The 19,872-nt window shown below is 55.8% G+C and overlaps 1 protein-coding gene across 1 annotated transcript; it reads right to left on the bottom strand.

Annotated features, from left to right (window-relative positions):
• Nucleotides 1-5,398: 5,398 nt before the first annotated feature.
• WNT6 (Wnt family member 6) lies at nt 5,399-18,434 on the bottom strand. Its single transcript, XM_020904703.2, has 4 exons — nt 18,140-18,434; nt 8,366-8,586; nt 7,804-8,138; nt 5,399-6,231 (listed from the first exon to the last, which is right to left on the bottom strand). Exons 1-4 carry the CDS (start codon nt 18,217-18,219, stop codon nt 5,770-5,772), a joined length of 1,098 nt encoding a protein of 365 aa, XP_020760362.1. The 5' UTR covers nt 18,220-18,434; the 3' UTR covers nt 5,399-5,769.
• Nucleotides 18,435-19,872: the final 1,438 nt, after the last annotated feature.

Genomic DNA, 19,872 nt, shown 5'->3' with positions numbered 1-19,872 from the left:
GGGGAGCCAGACTCCCATTGGCTGCTGGGGAAACTGAGGCCCAGAAAGGATCAAGCAATGGGTTCATAATCCAGGCTGCAGACCTCCTTACTCCACATCTAGTGCTCACACTAGCATTTCCCACATTTGATGCATTGTATGTGTTCCCTGGGGTAGGCCGTTGTGGGAAATTCCAATTCTGGGCTCTATGAAGCTGAATCAGCCTTTCCAGAGGCAAGACCTGGGGGTCTGAAGTTCTGTCCAACGTCTCAAGTGCTTTTCAAGAGGACCACATTTGGGAAATGCCACTGACCTGGTTTAGTGACTGATTCCCCCCCCCCCCCCACCCTTTGGCCTTCATCAGAGGAAGACTGATCTCTTTGCTCCCCTACCCTCCACTATTCATGAAATACAGAAATGTAAGGGAGAGGGAGAAGACCCTTTCTTTGAAAACTCCAGGAAGCAAACAATGCCCAAGCCTTGCTGGCACTCAAGCGTGGCACTAGCCTGCTGTCATGAGGGCCCAGGAGTGCCCCATCTGGGGTGCTTCTCCCTAGCCCCGGGAAGTGAGGACCTATGTGGGCCCATGGCCTTGGCATATGTGAAAATGAAACCCTGAAAGGGTGTCTGCTGCTGGAGCCCCAACCCCACAGGACTCATGCCATGGGCAAGCCCCTATCAGCAGCCCCCAAGCCCCGCCCTGGCCCTGCCCTGGGCTCTGGCCCTCAGCCTAGCCCCAGCCCCCGCAGCCGCTGCCTGAGACCACAATTACAGGGGCCACTGGGGGTGGGGGAGACCAGGGATGAAAGGCAGCGCCGGAGAATGGTTCCAGCTGTGGCGGCTCCGTCGGAGGTTGCGGGGAAGGGAGGGCCAGGGAGGCACCAGGGTGAGAACAGGTGGGACCCCCACCGCCCCAGCTGAGCCCAGTCCAAGCTCAGTCCTAATGCTCTGCTGGAGAAGGTTAGCTTTGTGAAGAAGGTAGCGAAGGAGCCCCAGAGTGATGAGGCAGTTCTTCATCCTCTCGTCCAGGCCTCAGGGACCATGGCCCCCTCAGGAAGGTAAGGAAGGAAGGGGGAAGAGCCGGCAGCTCCAGTCTCCCAGACCCGTGTGTTAGGTCCGGAAGGGGAGGGAAAGAGCTTCCTGAGTCCTGGGCCTTCCTCCCGGCCTCCCCGCCCTTCTGCCTGTTTGTTCCGGCGTTCCCTGATGTGGTCACGCACACATCTGGAGCGCCTCTGTGCTCTTCCCCCATCTCCCCAGTTCCACATGTCCCCCACCACTCAGCCAGCAGGGGACCTCGATGGCTCAGACTGTGCCTGAGGCTGGGCAGCTGGGTGAGCAAGACGGGGGAGGTGGGGTGGTCATGGTGTTGAGGCATTTCTGAGCTCTGCTTCCAGCCCCCATCCCAGTCCTCAGGGCAACGATGCAGAGCCACCTCCAAGCTTAAAGAGGACCAGGATAATGGTCAAAATGGTGCCTCCCGGGGCCACCACTCTCATCTTTCATAGAAGGCAGTTCCCAGACTCCTGCTGTAGTTCCCGGTCTCTACTGGTCACAGAAGACGGACGCTAACACACGAATGCCCGTTCAGAGACTGCAAGCACTCCCACCATGTGCTATCAGGCACTCTCATTTCATAATGGGGAGACTGAGGCTCAGAGAGGGTAACTGACTTGGCCCAGCTCGAGCTGGCAAACTAGGCCTCCCCCCCCCCCAACTGTGATCGTGCTACTTCCACTGAATTCCTTTTAAACTACTAGGGATGGTGTCTGTTTCTGCCACTGTCTCAGTTGTCCTCCCCAGCATCACAGAAGAGGAAATCCAGCATCCCACACTCTGTATCACTGCCCCACCATCACCACCCCGCACTAGAATCCAGCAGTAGAGACAGAGGCAGGCATCCCAGCCCTACATCTGGGTCAGCCTAGAGGTCTCAGACAGTCTGGATCCCTAGCAGCTTGACCCAGCTGTCCGTGGGTCTCCTTACTTCCTTTCCATCCTACCCTCTCCTACTGAGGACTCTTGAGTTCCCCAGATGTCCTGCAGGTCCTATCTGTGGGCCGTGTTAATAGGGAAGCTGGGCTCTGTGCACCCTCTGGTGGCCTTTGAGAAAAGTGCAGGAGACTTTTTTTTTAAACAGTAAGTGTTGTACCCAGCCAGGGAACTCTGGGGGGAAGGCAGTTGTTCATTTGTTCTGACTCTTTGCGACCCCATGGACTGCAGCACGCCAGGTTTCCCTGTCCTTCAGCGTCTCCCAGAGCTTGCTCAAACTCATGTCCATTGAGTCAGTGATGCCATCCTACCATCTTGTCGTCCCCTTCTCCTCCTGCCTTCAGCCTTTCCCAGCATCAGTCTTTTCCAATGAGCAGGCTTTTCGCATCAGGTGGCCAAAGTATTGGAACTTCAGCTTCAGCAGCAGTCCTTCTAATGAATAATCAGAGTTGATTTTCTTTAGAATTAATTGGTTTGATCTCCTTGCAGTCCAAATGCAAGGAGTCTCCTCCAACATCACTGTTCAGAAGCATCCATTCTTTGGTGCCTGGAGAAGGCAGAAATGTGAATAAAAACCCTATCCTGTACAGTGCTTCATTGTTCTTCCATGAGCCCACAATTCTGGCTCCATTCTCCCGCCTTGGTAAGTTAGCCAAACCCCTTAGTTTAAGAGATTCTGAGTCTGAATTCTCCATGATACTTCCCTGAAGCCCAGGTATTTGACTTGAGGGAGCCAGGAGGAAGAAGATTGGAAAAGAAAAAGAAAACCCAAATGTCTTTTCCTTATCGCTGCAGTCTGATACTCCCTCTCCATATCACTCTGGGGTGCTGATGTGATCTTCGAGGGCTGAACTAGGTGAGGTCACACAGGTGTGTGTAAGGGGTATTGTCAGGGGAGGGCTGATGCCCTGGAAGCCATGTAAAGGTTCTGTCATACCCAGGATGAGTTTCCCTTCCCTCTCTTTCATTTGAAGAACTCTCCTCTCCTCACTGTGCCCCAATTCCCTGTGGTTCTAGGGGGGCTACCAATGCCAGTCGTGGTGGTACATTCCTCTGGACACTAGTTTTTTTTTTTTTTTCCTGCACTATGCAGCATGTGAATTCTTAGTTCCCACTGACTGGACCCATGCCCCTTGCATTGGGAACATGGAGTCTTAACCACAAGACTGCCAGGGAAGTCCCCCCCACACACACACCCCACACCGCATTGTTATTAGTTCAAGGATAGGCAAGCAGGTCAAGTTGACCTGATCCCAGCTTCCTTAGGACTTCTGCTGGGAATTCCATTCTTTTTTGATCTTTTATGGGTCAGCGGCACTAAGAGTCTAAGAATGTAGACATAAGGCTGCCATATAGAGGAAGTCTGTCTGCAGCAGGAGAAAATAAGGACAGTATGAAAAGAGAGACAGAGACAAGTAGAAACAATAGACCTGGGAATCAGGGTGAGAGAGAGGTGACATCAATCATTTGGGCCCCTGAAGTGAGCAGTGCCTAAATTCAGACTTACCTAGACTTTCCAGGTATTTTTGTTGTTGTTCAGTCACAAAGTCGTGTCCAACTCTTTGCGACCCCATGGATTGCAGCACTCAGGCCTCCCTGTCCCTCACTATCTCCTGAAATTTGCCCAAGTTCATGTCCATTGAATCAGTGATGCCATCCAACCATTTCCAGGTGTGAGATCCACTCATTAATTCCCTTTGGCCTAAGTTAGTTTGAGTTGGGTATCTTCACTGGCAGTCAAGGCCTTCCCAATGCCTGCAAAATATCAACTCTCTATCCCCTTTCTCACAGTAACTACCATTTATTAAATACAAATGACATAAATTATTGTATCAAATGTTAAGTGCTTTGCATATCTCACAGAATCCTCCCCAAAATTATATGAGGGTGTGGATAGATTATGATGGGTGTAACAAGTTGCCCTTGTCCTACTGAGAATCCCACAGACAGAGGAGCCTGGCAGGCTACAGTCCATAGGGTCACAAAGAACTGGACACGACCCAAGTGACTTAGCACACACTCAGCACACTGAGAAGTGGTCTGTTTTCTCTCCCCGTGAATTTTGGCTGGTTCTGTGACTTGTGTCAACCAAAAGGGAATGACAGTGATGCTGGGTACCTTCCAAGGCTGGACCCTAAGAAGACACTTGCAGTTTCTGCCTTCAAGTTTGGCACAGTATAATTTGAAATCCAGCTTTATGCTGAGGCCACCATGTTGTAAGGAAGCCCAAGCTAGTCACATGGAGAGAAGGAGGCTACTGGAGAAACTCTGGGACACTGGACATACATGAGTGAAGCCTTTTGGACTGTCCATCCCAGCAGAGCCACCAGCAGAATCAGCCAAGTGGATGACCACAACTAATAGCTCTGTCACAAAGAGCAGAACCACCCAGCTGAGTCCTGACAAATTCCTGACCTAAAGGATCATGAGGAATAATTACTTTGGGATTGTTTGTTATGCAGCAATGGATAACTGAAACAATGATATTCCCATTGCATAGGTAAAGACACTGGGACTAAGATGGCCTGTATCGTAAACTTCTAAGCAACAGCACTGGTTTCCAACCCAGAGTGCCTGAATCTAATGCTCTTGCTTTGCTCTGCATACCTTGATGGGAGAGTCATTCTCCACTGCGGTTTTTGGACTGTGGGGACAATGGGGGCTCCAAATCCCAGCCATTTGGCCATGTCCTCTTCCATTCTCTCTAGAGAAAGATGAGGGCCTTACCCTCAATTCTGGGAAACCCAGAACCCCAACCCTTCCTCTATCCCTTTACCCTCACCATTAGCTTTCCAAGAGGAATCAGAAAGGCAGGAATGTGGTTGGATACCAAGAGAAATCTTGGGACAGCTTTGCTTCCCCTCCCTCTAAGTTTGATTGGAAATGCCATTCTAAGTTTTTTCAGTGTTAGTGGGGGTGAAGTTAGTTTTGATGACAACAAAATCTGATGTTACTAAGGACATTTTCATCACATTTACCGTTTTTAAAGTTAACTTTTGAGTTTGGGTGGCCCATAATTCTACCCTCAAATTCCCAAGAAACAGGAAAACAAGTAAACTCCCCCCACCCCGAATTAGGACAGGGGCTGACCTGAGAACTCAGTACACCACCGGAGGCTTCTGGTCCTCTTTCCCTAGATCCCCTCAGTCTGCTCATTAAAGGGGACCCCAGGTCTCCCCCAGCTTGCAGATACAGACCCTAGATGTGTACCAACATGAACAAGAAGAATGCCAAGGGTGGGATCCGGCACTCTTCACCACCAGGAGAGCCCAGTTCTGGAAGACAGATGGGGACCCAGGCGATGACCCCTGAGAGGCCCATCCTATCAAAACCATCTTCCTTTAATCACTCCTTTCAGAGCTTGTCCCCACAACAGCCCCGCCTCCCAAGCCCTGGGCCCAGGTTTAAATATCTTTATTGATATATCCTATTGGTTTAAATATCTTTATTGATACAAAACTCACCCACCCACCCCATGGCCAGTAGTTCTGAGGAGCCCCACATCCAGAGGCCTAGAAACTGGCTCTTTGGTTTCCATCTGGGGGCCGAGGAGAGAGAGGCTCTATATGGTCTCCTCATGAGGTCCCCGGGAGCCCCTGTCGGGCGGCTCCTTCAGTGCCCTGGGCCTTGATGAACCGGCATTAGTCTCAAGCCCCACCGCCTCGCAGTTTCCAGAGGCCTGGGAGATGGACTTTCTCAGGGGGAAGCCGGGCCGAGGCAGCGCCCTCTGCTGGCGCCCAGATGTCCCGCAGGTGCCGAGAGGCGGCTCCGCGCGCAGTTCCGGATGCTGCGGGCGGCGGGTCAAAGGCAGAGGCTGAGCTCCTTGCGCACGCGGCAGCGGTGGCACTGCACCACGCAGCACCAGTGGAAGCGGCACAGGCAGTTCTCCTCGAGAAGCACGCTCTCCTGGCGGTGCCCGCGGCCGCAGCACAGCAGGTCGCAGCCGCTGAGGTCCGGGGCGCTGCTGTTGCAGGCGCGGCCGCGGGTGCCCGGCGAACCCGTGCGCCGGTTGGGGGCGCAGAAGTCGGGAGAGTCGGCGGCATAGAGCAGGTCAGCGCGGCCCGGCGGCTTGAGCGTGCGGACGGCGGGCAGCAGAGCCTTGCCATCGTTGGTGCCCATGACACGCGAGGCGCCGTGGAAGCGCTCGAGCAACCGCGCGCCCACCTCGCGGAACGGGGGCAGCTTCTGCCAGCAGGTGCGCAGAGCGCACGAGCCGGACAGTCCGTGGCACTTGCATTCGGTCCGCGTGTGGCTCCGCACGGCCTGCGGGGAGCAGAAGAGCAGGCGGATGGGAACAGATCCGCAGAAAGGCCCAGAGGACCGACAGAAAATAAGATAGGGGAGGGTGGTGAATGGAAGACTGTAAAGAGCAGACCAAAAAAACAAATAAAAAAGCAAGAGCGCGCAAAGTGGGAAGGAGGAAATCACGGGCCAGACACCCGGGAGAGGAGGAGCAGGAAGAATGGTGGCCAGGTGGAAGCAGTGGGGAGTGGGGGACAGTATGCAGTGTAGAGATTCCAGGATCCAACGCCAAGGAATGGGGGAAGAAAGCGGAATGGACAGCAAGGGTGAGATTCTCCCTGGAGGGAGGGGGTAAAGGTGGCAGCTGTCGCACGGATTCCTCTTGCCAGCCAGCCTTCTCATTCCTGCTCTCAGGGCCCCAGGCAGAGCAGGAGGCCTGGGCTCTGTCTCCGCCACCCCTCCCCAACCCTTTCCGACAGGTATGTGGGCCTGTCTGGACATTCCTCTCTGAGTCCCCTCTTCCCCCCCTGCCCAATGCCTCAGGCCAGAACCCTACAAGACATAGAATGTGGGGGTTCCCTGGCACACCCTAGAACTGAGACATAGGGTGCAGGAGGGCCCCTATGAATGCCCTACTGAGAACTGAAACCCAGGAGTCCTGCCCTTTATTTACCATTTATGTCTGAAGCTGGAATGGAAGATTCACAACCCTGCTAGAGATTTATGGGGTCAGATGCCCCAGGAAGATCATTTCCGGAAGCTCAGAATCCAGGGGCCAACCTTATCTACAGTCTTAAAGTCTATGGGCGCCCTCCTAGGCCCCTTCTCTTTCCCCTTCCCCCCGCCCCCCCAGGAACATCTGACTCATACTGCTTCTTGTCCCTAAACAGGAGCTCCTGAGGCTCTGCTCATCGTAGAGGGAAGGGGAGAGGCTGCCAGGGCTCTGGGCAGGGACTGACCAGTTGACAAGTGCCTAGACTGTCACAGCTTCCCTGGCCTGTGCCTGACCCCTCCTACCATCAGGATCCACTCTTCGTCCTTCACTCCTTTGCAAGACCATTGTCCCTAGAGCCTCCCTCATTTCTCCCAGCTCCCCAACCTCCAGACTCCATACCTTTACTGGGCTTCTGTCCTTCCTCTCATCCTTGGCCTTGGTCTCCCTCCTCAGCCCCTGCCCTGGCAGCCTCTAGCCACCCAAGCTTAGCCCTACTTGTCCTGTCTCAGAAGTATGTCCTCCCTACCTGAGGTCCCTAAAGGCCCTGGGTCCTCTTCCCTGGGTGTCCCCTCCCTACCCTGCCCGCTGGGCCATCCGCCCCTAGCCCTCCCAGGCCCCCCGCGTGACTCCCTCTTCTAGGTCAGCCACCTTGCCTCCCACTGGCCCAGCCACACCCCCAGCCAATCTTCCCAAGTGGCCTCCCACACATTAACAAACTCCTACACTGTGCAGGCCACTCACACCCTCACTTCCCCCACAGCCTTCCACAAACTCCTCCTCATATACCACAGTCTCCACATCCTTTCAAACCCACCCACACTCCCACATTTCCGCACTCACCCACGCGCGCGCCCTTATACGTGCCTGTCCCCACTCACCAGCCGGCCCGCCTCGTTGTTGTGAAGTTGCACCAACATACGGATGTCTCCGCGTCCCCGTTTGTGCTGCGCGTCCATGAAGAGCCTTGACTTCTCGTCCCCGAAGTCCACGTCGTCGCCGCAGCCCCCCCACTCCCAGGCGGCGCTGCCGTCGGGGGACCCCGCGGGGCCGGGGGGCCCTGGGGTGCCTGGCAGGCCGGGGGGCCGGGGTGGGGCCCGGCCGCGGGGCGCCTGGCAACCGCACTGCAGCAGCTCGCCCATGGAACAGGCCTGCGTGACCGCGTGGCTGGCGCCCGCCGCCGTTATAGCGAACACGAAGGCCGTCTCCCGGATGTCTGCGAAGGCGGGGAGGGGCGGTCAGACAGCAAGACCCGTGCTGGGTTCTGGGGCGCTGCGGTGGGCGCGAGGCAACGTGGTGTGGGGCTGGGAGACAGGATCCGGGCCGTGTCCTTTGACCCGTGGAGGAAGTGGGGCTCCGTGGGCCTCCCCCACCCCCACCCTCTCCTCTGACTCCCCCAACGGCGAGACAGCAGCCCCCTCCTGGGGTCCTCCCCACACTGACCCTGTTGCAGGATGCGCCCGAAGGCCTTGCTATGGCTGGAGCAGTTCCAGCGGCGGAAGCGGAACTGGAACTGGCATTCCCGAACCCCCAGCCGGGCGCCCCGCGCTAGCTCGGCCACCACTTCTGGCTCGGCCTGGCACAACTCAGCCTGCCGCCCTGCGAGCCGCCGGGCCTTCCTGCAGATGCTGGTAGGGTCCATGACCAAAGGGCTGCCCACGGCCCTGGGAAGTAAAGAACAGCAGACCATGGTTGTAACTCGAAGAGCTTGGGGGAGGGGCGGGAGACCAGCCACGCCCAGCCCACAGCCGGGAGCTGTGACATGCCTCCTGTGCCACCAGCACCCCCAACTGAGATAGATTGTCCCACCTGGTTCTCTTACTATTCCGTGTGTTTGTGTGTGTGTCCACTCTGAGCTAGATTCTAGGCTGAAATTGCTATAGAGCAAAGAGTCAGTATTATCCTTCTGTGTACACCTTCATTAATAAATCCTTACAGGATTTTGACTCAAGGTGAAGGCTTCTGGTACCAGGTAGACCAAGGTTAAAATTCACCAGGCCTAACCCAAAAGGGAGAGGAAGAGGACGTTAATGGAAGGAAGATCAAGCAAGCCATCACGGGGCTTCTTCCCTGGTGGTCCAGTGGTTAAGAATCAGCCTTGCAATGCAGAGGACACTGGTTCGATCTCTGGTCCTGGAAGATCCCACATGCCTCTGAGCACCTAAGCCAGTGTGCAACAATTACTGAGCCCATGTGCTGCAACTACTGAAGCTCTCATATCCTAGAACCTCTGCTCTGCAACAAGAGAAGCCACTGTGATGAGAAGCCGGGCACGCTGCAACTAGAGAAAGCCCTCCCACAGTAATGAGGACCCAACACAGCCAAAAATAAAAATAATAAATAAATGCAATTAGGAAAAAAAAAGTAAGCTGTCAAAGAAAAGAAGGTACATATCAGAAAGAAATATAAAGAAGAATAGACAGTGTCAGAAAAGGATCTGGTCTTAGTGGACCACAAGCTGGTCTTGTGTTAGCAGATTAGCCCTGATGCTAGAAAGGTGGGGCAATCCCAGCAAGCCATGGTTTGTTAGAGCGGTCAGGGAAGGGAGCCTTTGAGGAAAGTCACACCCCCTCTCTAACCCAGATTTCTCCTTCTGTCAGATCCCTCCCTCCCCTGATATCTCCCTGTTTCCCTGAGCAGGAGGAAGGCACTGGGGACTGAGTCTCTGAAGCCATGTTGTAAAGTAGATGACACTGACCCTTCTCCTGCTCCAGGGCCTGTGACCTTTCCAGAGCAAGATCGTAGCAAGCCAAGACCAGTGCATGTGGCGGGGGTGGCAGGGCAGATAACATAATTGATTGGGGAGGGGATACTCCTTGACTTGGTGGGTAAAGACCTTACCGGGAGTTCCACACACTTTGAGAAATCCCTCCATTCTCAGCCTTTGGTTCATTTGAGACTAGCACTTCCTTTTAGTCGCTGTACATCACACCCCTGAAGGTTCGCTTGGCTGGGTATTCACACCTGGAGGGGACTACTTTAATTGGAATGCTCTCATTTGAGCACTTAGCTGAGATCGCTGTCTGGTAAGAATAAGTAGGTAGAGCATTTAGGCTGAAGGTAATTTGAAACCACTCAAAAGCCTTTAGCAGGGGGTGGAATAAGATTTTGGGTGGGGAGAAGCGACACCACGAGAAAGAAAACCTGGAGGAAAATGTTGGTAGATATGTGCCAAAGGTCAAGGTGGCCTACTTTTCAGCTTAGCTTTAGTGCACATCCACCCCACTGTCCCCATTTGCTCCACAAGTACGAGCTGCCCAGGCATGTTCTGGGCCCACAACAATGAGATGTAATGGGCTTAAATAGCAGCAGGAGGAATTTAGGTCTTAAGGTAGAACTTCTCTCACTAAGGAGTGAGATGCTTGAAGACGTGATTGCAGGAAGATGTGTAAGCTCAATCCTTGAGCTAAGTCCTCAATCCTGTAAAGTCTCCTACCACACTCCACCCCACCCCCATCACCACCCTGTCCAGTCTATGTCATCACCCCTACCCCAGTAGTCCAGGAACCAAAGTTCTCTCCTCAGTGGAGAGACTCATAATCCAAACCAGCCTGCCTCCATGCTTAGGACTTACCATCACTGCATTACCACTGTACCTGGGAAGGTCCAGCCCCATCCCTTTCACATCCCTAGAGAAGTAATAGATGGGGCAGGGGCAAGTGGGCCAAGGGTAGGAAAACCCCTGGCCATACTAGGTGATCAGTCTCTATCTATCTATCTTTATTTCTATCGATCTATTCACCCCCCTTCTACTTACTTATCCCATTTCATTACAAAAATAAATGGAGGCAACTTCCAGTATGGTTGTACAAGGTTGGTGAATAAGACTATGGAGCACCTTGAGAGTTAGGACTGTTACTTTTGTTTCCATGGCAGATTTTCAACTGCTTAATTTGTATTTCCCCTCCAATATTTATTATGAAAATTTGCATATTGTGAACGATTACTATGCTTCTCCAATGAATACTATCTAATACATGTTTTTTGAGTGAATGAAAGAGCCATCTAAGGAGAAGGTCCTCACTTGAACCCTGTCCGCATGTGGCTTCATGACTCCTAATTAGCTTCCAGAAACATTTTCTCCCGAGTTGGATTCAGAGGCAGGGAAACAGACCTCCACACAGCCATCCACTCCTCTTCTGCCACCTGCATGTTGAGAACTCTACCTGGGAGCCTGGGACCCTGCAAACCCATCTTCCCCACTCCACCCCCAAGCTGCCAAGTTCCACAGTCTCCCCTCCCCAATCCTGCCCTCTGCTAACTCCCTACTTTCCCAAGGCTGACTGGCCTTATCTTCCCAAGGTTACTCTGTCCCATCCCACTTCTTTCCCCCCTCCTGCTCTGGGGAAGTAGGAGAGGGTGGGGTATGCAGGCGAGAAAGGGAAAGAACCTCTTGACCTTGTCTTTTTCCCAGAAGCTTGAGATAGAAGAGGAATCAGTAGAAGCACGACAGGCAGGGCCCCCAGGAGGTGGGGCTGGCCCTGCACAGGGTTGAGGGGCTGCCCTGGAGTCAGTTTCTGGTACGGGTCTGGCTCCTCAGGCTGGCTGGCTGCCTGGGAACTAGACTTGTTTACAAGCCGGTCAGGAGGAGGGATGGGCAATAGTAGCGGCTAGAATCCCAAGGGACCAGCTTGCTCCCTGCCCTCCTGTTCTCACTCCCATCTTCAAGTCACAGGAAAGGAAACTCCAGAAGGGGACTGGCAGGGAAGCGTTGGGCAAAACACCAGGCCTCACATCTGTACTCTGGTCTCTGTCCACTCTGGGTGAGCTGAGCTGTGCTGAGCAAGTCATTTCCCTCTCTGGGCGTCAGGAAGATAAGGAGTTGGCAAGACAGACTCGAATAGCCTCTCTAAACTTTAACACCATCTTTAACAGAATCACAAAATAACTTCCCCATCTCCTCTCTTCCTTTGCCCTCCTTCCTTCCCTTCTGCTTGCTTAGAGACTGAACTCTGCTTCGGAGGCCTCTGAGTTAGCATTGGCCTGAGATCAGCCTGGGAAAGAGGTGCCTGTCTGGCACCATCTGCGTGTTGGGCGGGGGCTGGTGGTTGGAGCAGAGTGGTGGTAGGAAATATATAATATGTAGGATCTGAGATCCTAAACAAATAGCCGCTCCTGGGCATAAAAAAAACAAAGCTAGGCCTAAAAGAAATCAGTATGTAGACAAGAAGGAACAAGCCTGGGTTTGGCCATTCTAGCTGGCTTGGCCTCCTGTGCCAAGATCTCCTTCCCAGGGACCTCGGTTGGTAGAATAAGTAGCCAAGTGAGGTGGCACCAGGGGGCAGCCACTTCCTATTGGCAGCATCTGTGAATCTAAGCCTTGGAGGCCTGGGTTTCTGGCCTAACTTACCTTTACATGCCTGGATTCAGAGGGTGGGAGATTTTCTAGTCCATTTCCACCCACTTCACCCTTATTATACAGTCAAGCAAGAGAGGGGACTGACCCTGGCCACTCAATGGGGGAATCCCCTCACAAGAAATTTAGGCAAATATTTTAAAAACCAAAGGGACTGGAGGAAACAGCCCTCCCGCCCCAAGGGCTTCTGAAACCTCAGGGGCTCTTGCATACTGTCTTCCACATGGTCCTTAGTCTGATCAGAATTGGCTGGCTCTGCATCCATCCCAGGTCACATCGCTAAGTTTCCAAACTCAGAGACACCCCCGCTCCTCACCCCTAAGTCATCCAAATCTCACACAGCATCTCTCCAAACACGCCTCAGATCCTACCTGCTCTAAGGAGCCTCTGGTGGGCCCCAGCCCTCACTGACCTCCCCCACTGCCTCCTGGTGTCACTCATGGTGGGGGGGGGGTTGTTTGTCATCCTGGCCAGTGGCATAATTGTTTTGTCACATCTTCTTGTCTTATCTTCCCAATTAGATATAAACTCATTCCAGACAAAGATCTCAGGGAGAAGTATAATGTCATTAGCAGAACACGACTCAGGGCCTTGAGAATCCATCGGACTTGGGTTTGGATCTGGGCTCTGCCATTTGCTGGTCCCATGATGTTAACAAGCCCCTAGCAGGGGAGGCTGGCACTTAGCCTTTGTTGAATGGATGAGGAAACTTGACCTTCTGAACCTCAGTGTCCTCAACTGGAAAGTGGAAATAAATAATAATACCTGCCTACTTCTCAGGTTACACGATGAAAAGAGCCTGTCCAGAGAGTGGGCTTCCACAAGTGTCTTCCCATGGGTGACTTCCCATTCACACCCTTAATCATCTCCTGGGCCTACACAGTGCATGGCAATCAGGCAGCAGGTATGAATTCCTGAGAACATGCTTTGCTCCAACTCTTCTTAGCCTGGATCCCAGTATCTCCTCCTCCCCTGCCAGTCTAACCCATGGACCAAGAGCACCCTCCAAGATCTCCCCACCCACTGCCTCCCTTCTCCAGCCAGCACTCCTGGGTGGATTCTTGAGGCCAAGAGGATCACAGACCTTTTCTGATGCCTGCTTCTCTAAAGGGTCTCACAGCCAAATCCCCACTAGTTCCCCGCACTCATTCTGGGTACTCAGTCTGACCCTCAGCTCCCAAGAGCCAGCAGAGGGAGCCCTGAGCCCTGGGGCTGTGGGTGGGGGCTGCACAGGGATGGGGGAGGTGGGTGGTGGAGAAGGGGTAGAAAAATGTTGCCTGACGGCTGGGCTGCCGAGGAGGCTGGGCCCGGGCCTGTGCCCGGCCCGCCTGTCCTGTCCTGCTCTGTCTAACTCAGTAATTACTGTTCCCCCTCCCCCAGTCCCTACCCCCACCCCAACCACCACATCAAAGTCAGTAATGCCCCAGCTCCATTAACCCCTACCTCCCCACCGCCCACCAGCAACCCCATTCCCTGGCTCCCCACCACCCCCCCCACCCCCGGCCCAGCTGGGTTCTTTCTGCCCAGTCCCAGGTGCTGCCCTTCCCACCTCCTCACACTTCTCCCCTTGCAGGGGCTTTCCCTGCTCTGAATGACTTCCCCACACAAGATGGCTTGCTGCTGGTCAGCGGCCTGGACACAATGACCATCCACTGGATATCCTGCAGAGAGTCTGTCCTGTGCCATCTGCTCTCCCATACCGAGGTGGGGAAGCCCCGTGAGAAGGGGAGGACAGGGGGAGCACAAGCCCCTTTCCTGACCCCTACCCCTCTGCACTCCCGGTACTCAGTGGGAGGTGGACTCCTGGTCCCCAACCCTCAGCTACGTGCATTCTGGGTGGCCTTGGGCAAGTCACCTCCTATCCCTGAACTTTGCTAGACTTCTCTCTCTCTGAGAATGAGAAGATTGGGCCAGATGATCTGTAAGGTCCTTTCTAGATCTAATTTCTGGATTAAGCAGAGGGCTCCAAGCTGGAGGAAACAGCCAAAGAGACCGGGCATAGAGTGGGTGAAGTACTTGCCCAGCGACCTTTGCCTCCCTGTGCGCCACCTCGGGCAGTCCAGGGGAAGCACTCAGGGCCTCGCCCCACCCTGCCCCTGGCGGGAAGGAGGGTGCAGGCTAGAGGGCGCTCTCCCCACTCCCCGGGGACAGGCTTCTGTGTTCCTGAGCACCTCCTGCTCTGGCTGGCTGGGTGCCCTACCGCCAGCCTAACTGCAGCCCAGCTGCCCACACCCCACAACCCCCCCACTCCCGCCTCATCCCCTCCACTGCTGCATTTCTTCATCAAAGTACACATTCTGGAATCCCCCTGGCTGGGCCCTGATGATCAAGCCTCCCGCTGACTCCCCCACCCACCCCAGCTCCTGCTCCCACCCAACTCCTGGCTTCCGATGAGAATGGGGCAGGAGGGGACTGCACCCCCCGGGAAATGTCACAGTGCCAGGACTCTGGTGGGCTCAGGGCATGCTCTGGCCTGGACCAAGCCAGCCTCCTTTTGCCCCTGCCCTTTTCTGCTCACAGCCCCATTGTCTCCCTCCAGGGGAAGCTGCCAAGGCGAGGGTGGGGGAGCTGGGAGGGGAGGCCTGGATGGCCACCCTACCCCCACCATCCACCCCATCCTAAGCTTGTGGGAGCCAGCAATAGGACTGCCCATGAAGGGTCAGGGTCCCCAGAGAAAGAGAGAATGGGAAGGGGTGGTGGAAGTCACAGCTGGAAAGCCTAGGTGTCAGGAAGAGGCCTGGGTCCTTTCCCTGCCTCCCTGAGGGGCTAGAGCTGACCAGCACCTCATTCCTGTTTCCATTGGGAAGATGAGATGGGGGAAGGGAGTGAGACCAAGTGGTGCTTTTCCTAGTGGAACAATGGGAGGGTTAGTTTCTTTCATAGAAAATATCAAATGGAAAGAGGAAAAGAGAAGAAGGGAGATTGATCTGGCTATTCTGTGAGAGTGAGCTATTTTCTACATTTACTGATTGAAGGTATAAATAAAGATGGGCCAGATATTAAGAACTTCCTGGGGGAGGATGAGAAGGGGGCAGAGAGCAGGATGGGAGGGCTGGGAGCTGATGACCAGGACAGAATCTGTCAGGGCCAGAGCATAAACTGGATAGCCTGGAGGCAGTAAGCTGGACAAGATGACCTCAAGAGAGCCTGGCCAATGTCCTGGAATCTGGGATTCTGTGATTCACAAAGATATGGTTACAGATGAGAGAGAGACAGACAGAGGTCAGAGGCAGAGTTTAGAAAGCATTGGAGAAGGCGGGGCGGGGGGCGGGAAAGAAGGGGGAGGAGGGAAGAAATTGAAAGGAGAAACTTCTGGGTGACCTAGAGCCAGGTCCGTGAGCCTAAGGCCTGGGCCATACCCATCCAGAGCCCTCCTTTCCTAACCAGGACAGTCCGGTCACTCAGAGTTCCTGGAGAACTATGTCTTCCCAGCCTGGCTGCTGCTAGAATGACAGCAAGGACTGCAATGGGCTGCTGTGAGGCCAGCTGCTTTCCTGTTCACTGCTGGAGCTCCTGCCTGGTCAGTGTTCTCTGAGAAGCAGGAAGAAAGGATCCAGCCAACCAGTCCTAGACATCAGGGAGCAGCCCGTACATTTCTTGCCTGAAGAAGCTCTTGCTTCAGGTGAAGCCTCCGGGGTGGGGACAGCCTCTCCAAAGTATCTGAGTGAGCCAGTCGCCAGACACCTTATCACTCCAACTCCTCACTCTTCACCCGGCTTGCCCTGCAGCTGTGGCCATGAAGGCCTCTGTGTTCTTCCACACCTGCCCTCCTCCCCTCCTCCCCCACTCCCTCCTTTCGAGCTTCAGGGTCAGTCTCCAAGGGTCTCTCCTCCTCTGGCATGGCTCCCACCCAGCAGCCCCTCCCAAACGAAGGAGCCACCATGAACACAAAAACCAGCAGATCTCCATACAGCTGTCCCCAGCACCTTTAGTCTCCAGGGCCCTAAAGACAAAGGCTCCGCCTCCCAGAAGCAGGAAAAGGGACCCGAGAGGAGAGGGCAGTCAGTGAAATGCCTAACCGGCATAGTGTCCAATGCATGGAGTGCAGTGAGCATAGAGAAGGCAAGGGAGGGAAGACAGAGGGGCAGCGTCATGGAGGAAGTGGTATTTTTAAGTGGAAGGATGATAAAATTGGGACAAATTGTAGGGGGTGGAGTGGGGTGGGGAGGGAAGGCAACAGCCCTCAGGGAGAGACCTCTGTTTCCATACTTTGAGAAAGGGCAAAGTTAGGACAGGTGTGTATGGGGAATAAGAGATAGAGATCCCTTTGCAAAATTTTGCTAGAGACCCTAGGTTTTAATGTAAATTGATCCCCCTTTCACCCATGGGGATTCTGGCCAGAACCTGGGGTGTGGAGGAGAGGACTTACGTTTAGGAGCACCTCCCAACGTCAGATTATGTTGTAGGTCATCTCACCCAACCCTCCTATCAAGCCTTCCAGGTAGGAGGACCGACTCCCTACCTTACAGGTGAGACACTGGGGAGCAGGGAGAAGTGACTTGCCCAAGGTCATAGGCTTGACAGTGGGGGGAGATGAGATCGCAGGTCTCTTATTTCAAAGCTGCTACCACCTTATGCTAAGTCAGGGTCCGAGGACGCATGGTCCCGAGTCGGGACCTAGGTCGCGCTGGCTTGGCCCCCTCACTGGCACCCTGAGGGACTTCTCTCCCACATCGTGGAAGTGGGATCGTGGCCAGCAGCTCCCTGTGTGGGCATCCAGCTATCTTCCTAGAAAAGAGGGAACTGCCTGCCCCACCCCTTCTTCCAAATCCGGGGTGGGAGAGGAGTGGAGGGTAGAGAATCCAGCCAATGACAGGCGGTATGCAAATAGACAAGGTTTTTACTTGTGAGGATTGGCTAATGCACCAGCGGTAGCGTCCAAGTCCCTCCTCTCTAAACACAACTATTCCGGGCGGGTCCTTGCTGCTCCCAAGACTGAGAAGGGGAAAAAAAAGTCTACGGGATCTGGATCGCTGAGCGGTCCCGGCCGGGCATCCACCTCCCCAGCTTCTATCCATCCCGCCAGACTCCAAGTTCCCGCAACATCAGCTGCTTAAGTATCTGCTCTAGCTAGGGCAGTCTGGGAACTCGACCCCATCCCTTGGCTGGCCAGGCCTTGCTCCCTTCCACCAGGACCCTCCACGATTCCCAGCAGCACATTTTTTTCATCCATGACCTCTACATCTGGAAAGGCCAGGAGTCTGGGTCCTTTTCCTGCCTTTTCCTCCTCTTTGCTCGGGGAGGAGAAAGTAGAGAAAGCGAAGGTTCTGACTCAGTTTCCCCTTTTATGCTCCCTTTCCCGCCCCTCCCACCCATTCTGAAGGAGCCCAGAGAGAAGCTGGTGGGTTTGTGGGCAAAGTAGGGCGGGAAGAGGCAGCAGCTTGGCTCTCCCTGCCAGTGGCTTCCCACCTTGTTCTTCTCTTTCCCCCAAATTCAGCCTCTCTCCCTTAAATCCAAAGCCGTCTTAACACACACTCTTTTATCCGGATCTCAGACTACAGATCTTGCACCCGTCTCCCCGTATCTCTTTCCTACCCATCCGCTGATTCCTCGGTGACCTGGATTGAGCGCGTAACCTGCGGTGGGGGTGGGACACAGGGGGAGGAAATACAATAGAATGTAGGGAGGGGGCAGGGGGTGTGTGGGCACGTCTAAGTGGCAGTTCAGAAATGCCCCTAGAGGAGGTCGGCAGGAGCGGCACGCACCTCCCCCTCGCGTCTCCTTCTGCCGAGGGGCTGGGCTCCGCGCACAGGTAGAGCCGGGAGGCGGCGGGAGCACGATCCGGAGCCCCACCTTCGGCCCCAAGGTCCCCATGTCCGAGCTCCAGGGGCCCCGCGGGGGCAGCCAGACGCAGCACTCACCACCACAGTCCGCCGACGTGCGCCGGACACAGGAGCAGCAGCAGGAGCAGCCCCAGGCGGGAGGGCGCGGGCGGCTGCATCGTGACAGCTTTAGGGCCGGCGGGTGCGGGCAGGGCGCGAGGCTGAGGGGCCAGCCGCTGCGCGCCGGGGCCCGGGCTTCAGGGCGAGCGCGGCGGCGGCCGGGAGGCGATGGCTCCGGCGGCGGCGGCGGCGGCGGTGGCGGCGGCGGCGGCGGGGGGGCCCATCCCGGGCGAGGAGGGCGCGGCGGAGGCGGAGAGCGGACAGGGCAGCCAGAGCCTGTGTCTCCTGCCGAGCTCGCTCGGGAGAAGAAATCAGAGCCGGGGGCGGGGGTGGGAGGGGAGCGGGGCTGGGGCGGGGGCGGGGGGCAGGGGGGCCGTGGGGGTGGCAGTTGCGACAGTCAGGCGGCGGGACTCTCGGGAGGGAGCCGAGCGCCCCGGGGCGGCGGGCGCGGAGCTCGGCGGAGGGCGGGGCCCGAGCACGCTCGTGGCTGGGGGACTCGCCTGCCTCGCCCCCTCACCTCGCCTCTCTCACGGCCTGGGAGCCCCCCGCCTCAGCTTGGAGTCGGGGGCAAGAAGGGGCGGGGAAGCAGGGTGGAGAAGTGTAAGCGGGGGGAAGGAAGAGGAGCGAAGGAATGGGGGACGGGCTGGAAGGGAGACGTTTGACAGGTTTGTTGACTGTAAAGAGAGAAAACTTCCCAGGAATGAGGGAGTTTGGGTTGGGGGGCGGTGCGGAGTGGGATGCTGGAGCGGGGGCCGGGAGACGCAGTCGGCCCCCGGCGCTGGGTGCTCCGGGGAGGGGTGTCGAACTCGATGGCCCGATGGACAGACTCCGGAGGGGGTCACCTCTGACCGGACCCCGCCTCCGCGCCGCAAGCCCCCTTTTTCAGCCTTTTCTTGAGCACGGGAGGAAGCGATGGGCCTCCACTCTGCTCCCCAGCCCCCGCCTCATCAGGCCGGCGCTCAGGGGAGGAGGTGCGGGAGGGCAGATTAGACAGCAAGAGAGAGGAACCTCTTTATGGCCTGCGATCAAGTGCTCGCACGTGCAAGCGAGCGACAGAGTGGAGGTTGCAGAGCGAAGGGTCAGGACTCGCTGCAGCCGGGCCTCGTGGGTCCGAGGGTCTCTGCCTAATCGCTGCTCCCCCAGCTTGGCCAGGGCCGGAGCGGGTGGGAGGGCAGCTGCAGGTGAGATGGCGTTTTATCTGATTCTCTAATGCCACAAAAATGTCTTTGATGCCCCTGGCCCCCTCCCCACGAGGGGAGATCAAAGGCCCCCGTGGGGAGGAAGGACAGCTCCATTCATCACGCCAAGCGGGCTGGCAGGGAGCTGTAGTCCCTGCTCCCGGCTCCGGCCCCGTGTGCCCCCGGGGTGCAGAGAGACAGGTGGTGCGGGACATTCCATGGCAAGGGCCAGTCTCCCTTCCACCTCTATCCAGAGCGGCCATCAAGCTGTGCGGGTGCTCCTGGCTGGAGAGAACGATGGAGGACCTCAAGCCCATGTGGCAGAAACTTCAGGCATTCTAGAGGAAAAAGCTCTTGGTCTTCTGGACTGTGTGTGGTGGTGGGGGTGGGAGTGGGGAGCACCTGAACTTGGGGAGTAGGGCCACTGCCAAGAGTGATTAAGGGAGAGAAACACCCTGGTGAGCAGAGAGAAGCCACAATTCTGAGTGTAGGGACAAGTGGATCAAGATGGGCTGGGGGTGTAAGAAAAGACCA

Source organism: Odocoileus virginianus, chromosome 30 (assembly GCF_023699985.2).
Source record: "Odocoileus virginianus isolate 20LAN1187 ecotype Illinois chromosome 30, Ovbor_1.2, whole genome shotgun sequence".
NCBI lineage: Eukaryota > Metazoa > Chordata > Mammalia > Artiodactyla > Cervidae > Odocoileus > Odocoileus virginianus.
This window is presented reverse-complemented; position numbering and strand designations above follow the sequence as displayed.